This window comes from Salvelinus namaycush, chromosome 3, assembly GCF_016432855.1.
Source record: "Salvelinus namaycush isolate Seneca chromosome 3, SaNama_1.0, whole genome shotgun sequence".
Taxonomy (NCBI): Eukaryota; Metazoa; Chordata; class Actinopteri; order Salmoniformes; family Salmonidae; genus Salvelinus; species Salvelinus namaycush.
Window position 1 is genome coordinate 34,038,719 of NC_052309.1, and position 13,294 is coordinate 34,052,012.

Below are 13,294 nucleotides of genomic sequence, written 5' to 3' on the forward strand. Positions count from 1 at the left end.
TGTTGGGACTGGTATTGTGACAGATGTAGCAGTGGTAAGGTGTTGGGACTGGTATTGGGACAGATGTAGCAGTGGTAAGGTGTTGGGACTGGTATTGGGACAGCTTTATGTAGGCCCTAACAGATTGTGGGCACCGTTTGTCACTGTTATAGTGCAATTAATGTATTAATGTAGTGTTGTGTAGTGGCTTTGCTGGCATGCATCCCAAATGTTTTTGTTTCTTTGCCCCACCAAGATTTAAAATGCAAAAATCGCCACTGTTTGTATTTTTTACGTTTCCCCTTTTGTATCACAACGCGAAATGGATTTATACTATAGTTCAGTTGGGGGCGGTAATGCAACATATTGGATGCCAACTGCCGTTAAACTTCACCAAAGAAGAAGAACAATTACGCATGTACTCGCTGCTGCCGAAAGAAAACATGGCGCTCGAGGAACCTAATGGAGATTTTCCATATTTACCTTCAGGGGCGGTGGAGGGTAAACTCGCGTTATCCTATGCTCAATATCATTGACATCCACTTTGGTCTAGTATGGTTTATTTATTATTGCTGTGAGCAGAACATAAACAATCAACGCTAGCTTTCAAGTAATACAATACCACTATGCTTGCTAACTGTAGCTATTTAGCCATTTGAGATTCAAGCTCCAAGGTCGATGCAAGGCATTAGTGAAGGAGTAATGTTTGTTAGTAGATGGCTTGCTATTTTCAAAGCCACCTTGGCCTTCTGAAGACTGCCTTTTATATGTGTGTACTTTTCGTCTTCTGTGTCTTAAGTAAATTTGCTAAATCAGTAGCTAGCTAGTGGCCGAGTTGTTCTCGCGCAGCTAGCAGACACGAGATCCACATAGCACGTTGGGAGTGATGAAACATCTGAAGTCCATTCATTGTCAGTGAAGCGGGTGGGAGGGCCTTTGGGCGATGTGAGCATGGGCAAGGGACGTGAACAGGGCGGACCAAAGTTGGGGAAAGCTGAACTTAATGCAAATACTCCGCGACATCGCGTTATTGACCAATCGAAGCTCACTATAGTTTACAGACCCTATTGGATTGGCTGTTGATACCTTCCACTTCCTAGCCTGTATCCGAATGTACAAGTTAAAGGATCTCGGCCATAAGTGTTAAAAGCCAAGTCTACTAGCTAGCTACAACTACGCATAAACCAATACTATACCGTAGCTGTGAGCTCATCATCACAGGCCATAGAGCATCATAGATAATGATATACCACAGATGGATAGATCTATATGAGTCTTTGGTGATTCTGTGTTTTCTGTTTAATTAACACTGCCATCCATTATTTTTCAGTAAACAGGATGATAAAGGAGAATGGTGACCTGTTTTCTGATGCCCTGTGCAAAGTCTGCAGTGCTGTCCTGAATTCTGACTCACAGAAACTTGCACATTATCAGGTCAGTGATCCCACTTGATTTGGACTCTTATATGGTTGTTTTCTCAACCAGTATACAGAGCAGCAGCTGATGTTTTCATTATTTCGTTCTGTTTTCGCATTCTTTTCAGAGCAAAAAGCATGCCAACAAAGTGAGACGCTACATGAGCATCCACAAAGAAGAGGAGCCCACCATCAAAAGGTTCAAGTTGCCTTCGGGAGACAGCGTAAGTTACTTCTCAGCTAGAAAATGTTTTATCCAGCACTTCTCTTCTCAGTAGAGACAGTGTTCATGGATAGAGCTCCCTTAACCTTTTTGTCTTCTTCACGGTTGCTGCCCCCCCATATTCAGGCCAACAGTAATGAAGAGACGGATCGCTCCAAAGCCTGTCTTATATGTAATATGACATTTTCCTCTCCGGTGGTGGCTGAGTCCCACTACCAGGGCAAGGTGCACACCAAGAACCTGAGACTGAAGACTTTTGGCCACCAGCCCCCAGGTAAGAGGCTGCCTACATGGATTGTATTGCCATATGAGATAAGCCTGTTTTAAATGTTCCACTCCATCTGCACACATTTTCTTTTTCTCCTACTGTGTTATTCCTTCATCTCACATGCCTGTATTTTCCAAATGTGCAAAAAAATTACGTAAACTCCTTCCTGTCTGATTAATGTGTCATATCCTGCCTTCTATATCTGCCTTCTACCTCTCCAGTAGCACTACCTCAGGCCTTGGCCCCAGTAGTGAAGAAGAAAAAGACTCAGTCAGAGGAGGCGAGCAGCGTGGCATCGTCAGGCCCGGCCGAGGACGACCAGGACCACTTCTGTTCCATCTGCCACGCCTCATTCAACAACCCCCTCATGGCCAAGCAGCACTACGAAGGCAAGAAGCATAAAAAACAGCTGACCCAGCAGAAGCTGATGGAGACCTATGGGCCGTCCACAGCACCAGGTAGGACCTGGCCTCTAAAGCTTCTCACGTTCTGTTCAAAAGCCTGGGGAAGTTCTCCTCAGGAAGACGATCAAAAGGGTTGGAGTTATTTGTATATATTTCACATGGGTATAGAGCTCCAAATAGAGGTGGTATTTGAGAAAACATTTCTGACTTGCAACAAGCTACTAAAACTTTGTCCGACACAGTAAGAAAATAGGCACGCATAAAACAAGGAAACGCTCTCCCTTGGGCAGGGTTTCCCAAACTCTGTACACGTTTTGGTTTTAGCCCTAGCACTACACAGTTGATTCAAATAATCAACATGCTTTGATCATTTGAATCAGCTGTGTAATGTTTGGGCAAAAACCAAAACATGTGCCCGTTGGGGTCCCGAGGACCGATTTTGGGAAATGCTGCCCTAAGGGAAACCTAATTTATAAGAGCCAATCAAATGTGAGCACTAACAGCCAGCACTCTCATTGAAAAGCAAAATAAATCCAATACTGAAGTTCTCCAGACTTCTAATAGACAAGATGAGATTTGGAAGGAGGCCCCGCAAAACTAAGACCAGACAGCCATTGACACCCATGTGGAAAGAAAAACACTTGATTTAGAACTTTGTGAATACATATGATTATGTAAATTTGAGTTTCTATCAAGTGTAAATAATTGTCTCTGGAGGGTCCTATACAGTAGCAGCAAGACAGTACAGGACCTTGTGTACCAATGCCGTATTGGGTCATTGCATGTTAGTGTAATGTCTAAAACGGCATTCCTTGCTAACTAGTCTCTCCTATATGTGTCTCCAGCTTCCACAGTAAAGGGCTATCCATGCACTGTGTGCAACATTGAACTCAACTCTGTGGAACAGTATCAAGCTCACATCAGCGGCTCCAAACATAAGAACCAGTATGTGTCCCTCTTGCTCATTCCCACTCTCCCATGCCCCGTGAGCCAGAAGAAACAACAACCACTGCATGCACACACACCAACTGGAGTATACCACTCCGCACGCCCAGATAACTTCTGTTTGGACTCCAAACAGAAGTTATCGTATTCAGAAAATACCAGTTTTTTTTCTTCATATTTTAGTCTTTAACATGACTTTGTTGTAACACGTGTTTATATATTTCCAGTGTCAGAGGGAAGAAAGGGAGCAACCCAACATTTGTCAGCCCCTCTGAAAACCAGTACACAGCAGAAAACCAGCAGTCTGAGTACCGTTATAAGCCTGAAGCCGAACCAGTCCAGGAGGACTGGGGCGCTTTCAACCAGGACTACGAGTGAAGAGACTCCCAGTACCCCCCACCTCTCCAACTACCACAGTTCACCAGCTACTGGTGTCCCTCAGTTAGGGCCAGGAGGATTTCCTGACCACATCACCCGACCAGGAAAAACTCTCTTTGTTACAGGCTACAACTAGGCCACAGAGTTTTCCCTGTTCATGTCACATGGTCATGTAAAATCCCTGGAAAGAGAGTGTGTCCTCCCTGCTTCTCTCTGTGGTGTCGTATCTGCCTCATAGGTGAATCCTATCTATCTACTCCAGTTCTACTTCATTCTATCTGTACTCAGAGACGGTCAGTCTCCCAGTACATGTGTTGGTTGTGTTCTCAGTCGGTCAGACCAGAGAGGTATAGAGACACCTGGACATGTTGTCTATCATTCCTGTTCAAAATGTCATATTTCAAATTCCGACATAATACAGTACAATGATATGACGTTGGTGTGATGGACTTGCAGTAGTGTTCTGGTTCTATGTGTTATGGTTCTATTTTTATTTGGGCTCATAATCCTTGTTTTACCCCTCCTCCCTTCTAGAGTTTTATCCAACACCTACATCTTTTGATCCATCTCTTTACATAATGTTTCACATAATGTTTCTCTGTGACTGGCTGAGAGGAAAAACTCTCAATAACATATCCTGTACGAAAAGTTATTTTTCTCTTGAACTTTTACTCATTCTAGTTATTTCAGTTTGCAGATAGCAACATGGAGAGTAACTTGGACTTACTAAAAAAAATATTATATACATGTAATTTTCTGCATCCTCCAACTTCAGTGTTTGTGAGAACCTTCTAGTTTGATGTCTATTGTAAGTAAAAACTGCCAGATGATAAGTACGTCCTATAATAGTTTTATTATATGTACATGCGTTCGTATCAATTTAAAAACAGAGCTGTCACAAACTAACAATACGTTGCAGCAGATAAGCAATGTCATACTCTAACCTTACTCTGTATTAGGAATGCGCTGTCAGTACCAGGGCTTAAAAAGCAATGTCATTTTGTTGTTTTTATTCCTGTTTATTTCTGTTTTCAGTCACATGAAAAATTATATGAAGCACCTTACAATGTGAAATATGCCTCTACTAGACATCTGCTGTGGTATGTTGTAGAAATCATAATGTTTTGCTCCATAGTTGTCCATCTGTGCTGGTAGGGTCATGAAGGATTGTCTGAATATTGGTCAACATTCTGTCTGAGGGAGTGGCTTTTGGAATGGGATTTGTCTGTGAATGTAAAGATAATCTGAGAGTGTTTCAGTGGTGATGGTGAGACTAAAATAAGCTATTTTAAAAGCTCAATGTTTGGTGTAGTAAGTGCTAATACTTTTTATGTTTTTGCTGCATTTATTGAATGGACAAAAAATATCTACTTGGATATGGGTCGGATTAGTGAGGGATTGGATGTGCAGAATCGTCGTAGCAGTCCCGGGTGCGTTACTGACAGACAGTAAAGGATCCTAGATTTGTACTTTTATTGTTTCAAGTGAAATACTATGTTGATCTTTAAAAGCATAAATAGATTTTGATTGATCTTAAGATCCCATTCCCATTATTTCATTTTGTGACGAGTTTTGGCTATGTGAAAGTTTGTCATGTCCTAAGATTGTTTTTTTTTTCATCAGACATGACAAGTTGAATATCTATTACTGAATGTGTCGCCCTGCCTTTTGGCTGAAGAAACGTTACATTAATTTTGGATGTAATTCATTAGAGGAGGGCTTCTAAATACATTGTAAAACAAGCAAAAATATGGCCTTTTATTTCAGACCTCATTCTTGTTGTATTAGTTATTGTGTTGTAAATTATCAGATTTATTTTCAATACAAACTATGTATGCCTAAAGAAGTGCTAGGGAAATGTGTATCTAGTAAAACAATGTTTTAACTAAAGTCAGATTTCCTGTATTTTTATTCATTTTACAAAATGTATTCCTCACACCCAAACATTTTGTCCGCTCTTCAAGCCCATTACTGTACATTGTCACTGGATGGCGCACTTACTCCTTTCTAGCCTGAGCAATAGATACGCTGGCTCAAAATCAACGTTTATTGGTAGCATACACACATTTTCAGAGGTTATCCCAGGTGCAGCGAAATGCTTGTTTCTAGCTCATAAAGCACAGTAATACCTAGGAATAATAAATACACCCCCCCTTTCTAGTTATGACTAGAATACAGTATATACACACAAAGTGGGTGAAGCAGTATGTAAACATTAAAGTGACCAGTTTTCAATGACTACATAGGCCAGCAGTCTCTAAGGTCCAGGGTAGAGTACAGGGTAGAGAACAGTGATTAATGTTCTGGGCAGAGGTCGCCTAGTGGTGACTAACAGTCTGATAAGCCTGGAGATAGAAGCTGTCTCTCGGTCCCAGCTTTGATGCACCTGTACTGTCTCCACCTTCTAGATGGTAGCGGGGTGAACAGGCTGTGGCTCGGGTGGCTGAGGTCCGTTGATGATCTTGGCCTTCCTGTGACATTGGGTGCTGTAGATGTCCTGGAGAGCAGGCAGTGTGCCCCCGGTGATGCGTTGGGCTGACCGCATCACCCTCTGGAGAGCCGTGCGGTTGTGGATGGTGTAATTGCCATACCAGACGATGATACAGCCCGACAGGATGCTCACATTGGGGCATCTGTAGAAGTTTGTAAGGGTCTTGGGGGGCCAAGACACATTTCTTCAGCCTCCTGAGGTTGACGAGGTGCTGTTGCGCTTTCACCACGCTGTCTGTGTGAAGGGACCCTTTCAGGTTGTCAGTGACATGTACGCAGAAGGACTTGAAACTTTAGACCCACTCCACTTCGGCCCCGTCGATGTAGATGGGGACGTGCTCTCTGCTGTCTCCTATAGTCCACGATCAGCTCCTTCGTTTTTAGTTGACGTTAATGGTGAGGTTATTTTCCTGTCACCACTTAGCCTACAGGGAGGTGAGCCCTGGCGGTCTCATCGTTGTTGGTAATCAGGCCTACCACTGTTGTACTTCATGAAGTGAGTGCTACGGGGTGATAGTCATTTAGTTCTGTTACCTTCGCTTACTTGGATACTAGTACAATGGTGGGCCGAGGCTTGCTCGGCCTCGGAAGCCTCTTGCCAGGGTTGTGCACCATACAGACAAGCAAACATCCATCGAACACAGACTCAAATTATTTCTCAAGAACAGTTAAGCTTTTCAACATGTTCTGTATTGTTATCACTATTTTATTTGTAATCACTATAATTATACACATCTGTTTGTTCATTTTATGTGGTTCTCAACTAAGATTTAACCACAAACGTCTCTATTTGGATGATGTTTTCATTTTTTAGTTCACATTTAATTTGAGAACATCTGTGTTTTCTTATGATTGAATGTTGAGGTGTGTGTGTAGAGCTTATTCTAAAATTGGTCATTTTATTTGAGTGAAGTACACATTGATCAAACGGGGAGGAAAGTTATTAGCTGACACACAAAGGCTGCTTTTGACACGTTTCTCTCCCTGTGTCTATTCAGGACATTGCTCCTGCACCACTGCACCATAGAGGTCAATGAGCTTGATTTGGCATAGGTACAAGTTCCATTCATAAAGTGTGTGTGTGTGTGTGTGTGTGAGCGCAGGAGGTAGAGGGTTCAGTCTTTTCATTGATAGCATCTATTTACTCGAATGGGGAGGTGTCTGGGTCCTCCATTCATAGAGCCAGGCCCTACTAGGCATCCGTTGGAGGCGCCAAGGTTTATAAACACTACAGCCACACGTAGGCCAGCTCACGTCTGGAGCAGGCCAAGCACACAGCCCCCTGTTGTGGAGCAGAAGATAGGATAGCAATGCTGTATCGTGAAACTTTTTCCATAAACATTCACAGGCTGCCTAGTGTGTTTACCCTCGTGCTGTCATTGTGTGTAACTGTGCAGGCTGCCTGATGTTGTCAGGAGGGGAAACGGCCATAACACAACCAGACAGGAGGATTCATCTTGGTTAGGATGAATGGGCTGCTCTTTGTTTGGAACGAGAGATTCAAGCCAGCACTAACACGATAGCATCCCAAAATATACCGTTGAAATGAACAATAATCCAAATAAACCATGGTACCTTGTCATATACTTTAGAGATACTGAATTGTGAAGTTTGGAGGTTGCCAAAATGTATTTTTCAGTGTCACATACTATATATTGTAGTCTGAGCAACTGTGCCGCTATCCTTATATCGTTCTGGGCCCATATTCATAAGAGTAGGACTGCTGATCTAGGTGTTGTGTTGAAAGAAAAATACTTTGTTCTTTATAAACTGTTTGGGTTTATTAGCTACAACTCTAACATCTTCACGTTTGTGAGCTAGCATAACAACAAGGTTTAGCCAAAGTACGGTGGCCCTTCAGGATAACAATACAGTGAGTCAAAAGGAACACACAACAAACTCACAGGGTAGGCTATATAGCGGACACAACATTTACCCCCATCTTCCCAAAGTCTATACATGAAAGATAGTGTCCTGAAAACGCCCAGGGTGTGCACGGGCCCTGACGGGTCTGGGGTCAGAAGCAAGAGCTGGCAGTAGCTCAGGATACAAGATGGCGCAGACAGAGATGGTCGACTCGCTTCGTGTACTTAGGAAACTATGCAGTATTTTGTTTTTTTATGTGTTATTTCTTACATTGTTACCCCAGGAAATCGTAAGTCTTATTACATACAGCCGGGAAAAACTATTGAATATAAGAGCGACGTCAACTTACCAACATTACGAACAGGAATACGACTTTCCCGAAGCGGATCCTCTGTTTGGACCACCATCCAGGACAATGGATTATATCCCAGAAGCCGACCCAAAACAACGCGCCGCAGAAGGAACAGACGGAGCTGCCTCCTGGTCAGGCTCCGTAGACGTGCACATCACCCACCACTCCCAAGAATACTACTCGCCAATGCCCAGTCTCTTGACGACAAGATAGAGGAAATTCGTACAAGGGTTGCCTTCCAGAGAGACATCAGAGACTGTAACATTCTCTGTTTCACGGAAACATGGCTCTCTCGGGATATGTTGTCGGAATCAGTTCAGCCACCGGGCTTCTCCATGCATAGTGCCGACAGAGATAAACACCTCTGGGAAGTGGTCTAGGGCACTGCATCGCAGTGCTAGCTGCGCCACCAGAGTCTCTGGGTTCGCGCCCAGGCTCTGTCGCAGCCGGCCGCGACCGGGAGGTCCGTGGGGCGACGCACAATTGGCATAGCGTCGTCCGGGTTAGGGAGGGTTTGGCCGGTAGGGATATCCTTGTCTCATCGCGCTCCAGCGACTCCGGTGGCGGGCCGGGCGCAGTGCGCGCTAACCGAGGGGGCCAGGTGCACGGTGTTTCCTCCGACACATTGGTGCGGCTGGCTTCCGGGTTGGAGGCGCGCTGTGTTAAGAAGCAGTGCGGCTTGGTTGGGTTGTGCTTCGGAGGACGCATGGCTTTCGACCTTCGTCTCTCCCGAGCCCGTACGGGAGTTGTAGCGATGAGACAAGATAGTAATTACTAGCGATTGGATACCACGAAAATTGGGGGAGAAAAGGGGATAAAATAAAAAAATATAAAAATAAAAAAAACACCTCTGGGAAAAGGAAGTGTATGCATCCTGATTAACGACTTATGGTGTAATCATAACAACATACAGGAACTCAAGTCCTGCTCACCAGAACAGGAATTCCTTACTATCAAATGCCGGCCACATTACCTCCCAAGAGAATTCTCGTCAGTTATTGTCACAGCTGTGTACATTTCCCCTCAAGCAGACACCAAGACGGCCCTCAAGGAACTTTTCTGGACTCTATGTAAACTGGAAACCATATATCTTAAGGCTATAATTTTAACAAAGCAAATTTGAGAACAAGGCTACCTAAATTCTATCAGCATATTGATTGCACTACGAGCGGGGGTAATACACTTGATCACTGCTACTCTAACTTCCTCGATGCATACAAAGCCCTCTCTTCGGCAAATCCAACCATCTTGTTCCTACCGTCTTATAGGCAGAAACTTAAACAGGATGTACCAGTGACCAGAACCATTCAACGCTGGGTCAAGATTGTTTTGATCACGCGGACTGGGATATGTTCCGGCCAGCCTCAGAGAACAACATTAATCTATTCCCTGACTCAGTGAGTGACTTTATAAAGAGGTGTCACGCCCTGACCGTAGAGAGCGTTTTATGTCTCTATTTTGGTTTGGTCAGGGTGTGATTTGGGTGGGCATTCTATGTTAATTTTCTATGTTTTGTATTTCTTTGTGTTTGGCCGGGTGTGGTTCTCAATCAGAGGCAGCTGTCTATCGTTGTCTCTGATTGAGAACCATACTTAGGTAACCTTTTTCCCACATGGTTTTTGTGGGTAGTTGTTTTGTGTTTAGTTTGGTTACCTTACAGAACTGTTCGTTTGTCTCTTTGTTATTTTTGTTCGTAGTGTTCTGCGTTAAATAAAAATCATGAACATGTACCACGCTGCGCTTTGGTCCACTCCTCATCTTTCATCAGATGAGCGTTACAGAACTACCCACCACCAAAGGACCAAGCAGCGTGGAAGAGAGGACTGGGACTACAGGAAATCACGGACTCCAAAAAGAAAACCAGCCCTGTCACGGACGCCGACGTCGCGCTTCCAGACAAATTAAACACCTTCTTTGCCCACTTTGAGGATAATACAGTGCCACCGTTGCTGCCCGCTAAGAAGGACTGCGCCCCCTCCCTCTCCTTCTCCGTGGCCGACGTGATTAAAACATTTAAACGTGTAAACCCTCGCAAGGCTGCTGGCACAGACGACATCCCTAGCCGCGTCCTCAGAGCATGCGCAGACCAGCTGCCTGGTGTGTTTAAGGACATATTCAATCGCTCCCTATCCCAGTCTGCTGTCCTCACATGTTTCAAGATGGCCATCATTGTTCCTGTACCCAAGAAGGAAAAGATAACTGAACTAAATGACTACCGCCCCGTAGCACTCACTTCTGTCATCATGAAGTGCTATGAGAGACTAATCAAGGATCATATCACCACCTTTACCGGCCACCCTAGACCCACTTCAGTTTGCATACCGCCCCAACAGGTCCACAGACGATGCAATAGACTTTCGGACGGGTCGCCCCAGGAGGTGAAGGTAGGAAACAACATCTCCACTTCGCTGACCCTCAACAATGGGGCCCCACAAGGGTGTGTGCTCAGCCCCCTCCTGTACTCCCTGTTCACCCACGACTACGTGGCCATGCACGCCTCCAACTCAATCATCAAGTTTGCAGACGACACAACAGTAGTTGGCTTGATTACCAACAACGACGAGACAGCCTACAGGGAAGAGGGGAGGGCACTTGGATTGTGGTGTCAGGAAAACAACCTCTTACTCAACATCAACAAACCAAAGGAGATGATCGTGGACTTCAGGAAACAGCAGAGGGAGCACCCCCCTATCCACATCGAAGGGGCAGCAGTGGAGAAGGTGGAAAGTTTTAAGTTCCTCGGCGTACACATCACAGACAACTGAAATGGTCCCCCCACACAGACAGTGTGGTGAAGAAGGCACAACATCGCCTCTTTAACCTCAGGAGGCTGAAGAAATTTGGCTTGTCACCCAAAACCCTGACAAACTTTTACAGATGCACAATCGAGAGCATCCTGTTGGGCTGTATCACAGCCTGGTACAGCAACTGCACCGCCCTCAACCGCAAGGCTTTCCAGAGGGTGCTGCGGTCTGCACAACACATCACCGGGGGGAAAACTACCTGTCCTCCATGACACCTACAGCACCTGATGTCACAGGAAGGCCAAAAAGATCATCAAGGACAACAACCACCCGAGCCACTGCCTGTTCACACCGGTACCATCCAGAAGGTGAGGTCAGTACAGGTACATCAAAGCTGGGGCCGAGAAACTGAAAATCAGCTTCTATCTCAAGGCCATCAGACTGCCAAACAGCAATTACTAACTCGGAGAGGCTGCTGCCTACATTGAGACCCAGTCACTGGCCACTTTAATAAATGGATCACTAGTCACTTTAAACAATGCCACTTTAAACAATGGCACTTTGATAATGTTTACATATCTTACATTACTCATATCATATGTATATACTATATTTTATACTATCTATTGCACCTTGACTATGGCGCTTGGCCATCACTCATCCACATATTTTTATGTACATATTGTCATTCACCCCTTTAGATTTGTGTGTATTAGGTAGTTGTTGAGAACTGTTAGATTACTTGTTAGATATTACTGCACTGTCAGAACTAGAAGCACAAGCATTTCGCTACACTCACATTAACATCTGCTAACCATGTGTGTGTGACCAATACGATTTGATTTGATTTGACGAGGCTAAGCAAATGGAATGGCAACAGGAATGTCCTGCCTGACCACTGGAGCAGTGGCCACATTCGCTGTGTTCACGGGAGCAGGAATCCTGTGTTGACAACTGGCGTGCCAACGAGATCCAGCTAAAATGTCACTGGGTCCAGTTGATGACTGAACTGACTTGGAGAGGACCAGAACGTGCTGAGTTAGTTGGCCCAACGGGGTCGACGGGCTCTGACCCAGTCACACACCTTGATGTTTGGCGTCTGAGCTTTGTGCTTCTTGTCAAACCTTTGCTTCATGTCACGCTGGTGTTTCCGTGCAAAGGTCCCACTGGTGGGAGAGGTGGAAGTGCCCTTGGTGGATGGAGTCTGGCCGAGGGCAGCACAAGCTCACGTTCCAATATAAGTAAGGCGGGGGAGACTCCTGTAGTGGAGTGACAAGCTGCGCGGTAGAGGAGAAGGGTCTGTGATAGTGCAGTCACCAGAGAGCAACATTTTGAGAGACTGATTCACCTGCGGGTGATAGACAGCGAGATGAATGTGTGTGACACCTTTAGCTGCGAGGTAAGAGGTGAAGTGGTTCGACAGGAACTCGGGTCCATTGTCTGTAGTAAAGGTCAGGGGCAGGCTCAAGCGAGCAAAGAGCTGGTCAAGAAAGTTGACTACGGCCTCCTCTATGACTATGCTCATTGGAGAAACTTCGGGCCATTTAGAGTGAAGATCATACAGAACAACGAAGAACCTTTGATGATTTGTGACATTGTGTAGCTCCCCACAGGTGTCGAGCTGTAGGTGCTCCCAAGGCCCAAATGTCCAGTCCAGGGGCTGTAGACAGGGAGGGGCAGGTTGGCCAGTTTTCCCACTGATGAGGCATGGCGTGCAGGACTTGACAAACTCTTCAAGGTCACCACACCATGTCACGACACTCATCGTTTCAATTTGACGATGCCGAGGTGACCTTCCTGCGTCTTCGCCCTCACACAAACCCTGAGGGCCGAAGGGATCACGGCACAGTGCAATGCAGACAATGCCCCAACATGACAGTACATTTTTCAGGGTGTCCGGCTGCGAGATGAGCTACGTGCTGCTGACAGGAACCACTGCTTTATTGGCTGCTCGCATGTCAACGCAGGTTCTGATACTCCTGATTTCTGCTGAACGATCAAGGTTCGATTGGATCCTCTGTCACAAGGCGTTTGAGATCCTCCTCGACGTCTTTGCGAAGGGCAAGGGGGATCCAATGCAGCAGTTGAATTACAGGAGGAACTTTGGGGTCCAAGAGCGGTTTGTGTGTGAATGCAGTCAGGCATCCCAATACACTGAACATCTCTGGATACTGTTGGTGCAAAGGGGAGGACACATGAAGTATCTTGGCCCTACATTTGTCCTGTAGAG

General features: G+C 45.3%; 1 protein-coding gene across 2 annotated transcripts; it reads left to right on the forward strand.

Moving 5' to 3' along the window:
* Positions 1-399: 399 nt before the first annotated feature.
* On the forward strand, positions 400-4,134 carry LOC120030584 (zinc finger protein 346-like). 2 transcript variants are annotated; one of them, XM_038976010.1, is made up of 7 exons: positions 400-480; positions 1,310-1,413; positions 1,523-1,618; positions 1,744-1,891; positions 2,107-2,343; positions 3,135-3,234; positions 3,462-4,134. In XM_038976010.1, the coding sequence occupies exons 1-7, from the start codon at positions 423-425 to the stop codon at positions 3,610-3,612; spliced, it is 894 nt and encodes a 297-aa protein (XP_038831938.1). In that variant the 5' UTR covers positions 400-422; the 3' UTR covers positions 3,613-4,134. The 2 variants fall into 2 exon arrangements, with proteins under 2 accessions (XP_038831938.1, XP_038831945.1); XM_038976017.1 differs by having other exon boundaries at positions 2,110-2,343.
* The last annotated feature ends 9,160 nt before the right edge of the window (positions 4,135-13,294 follow it).

Coding starts and splice junctions, on each gene's coding strand:
- LOC120030584 (XM_038976010.1), top strand. CDS start 423: ATGGCGCTCGAGGAACCTAATGGAGATTTTCCATATTTACCTTCAGGG. Junction 1,892..2,106: donor TTTTGGCCACCAGCCCCCAG/GTAAGAGGCTGC, acceptor CTACCTCTCCAG/TAGCACTACCTCAGGCCTTG. Junction 2,344..3,134: donor TGGGCCGTCCACAGCACCAG/GTAGGACCTGGC, acceptor ATGTGTCTCCAG/CTTCCACAGTAAAGGGCTAT.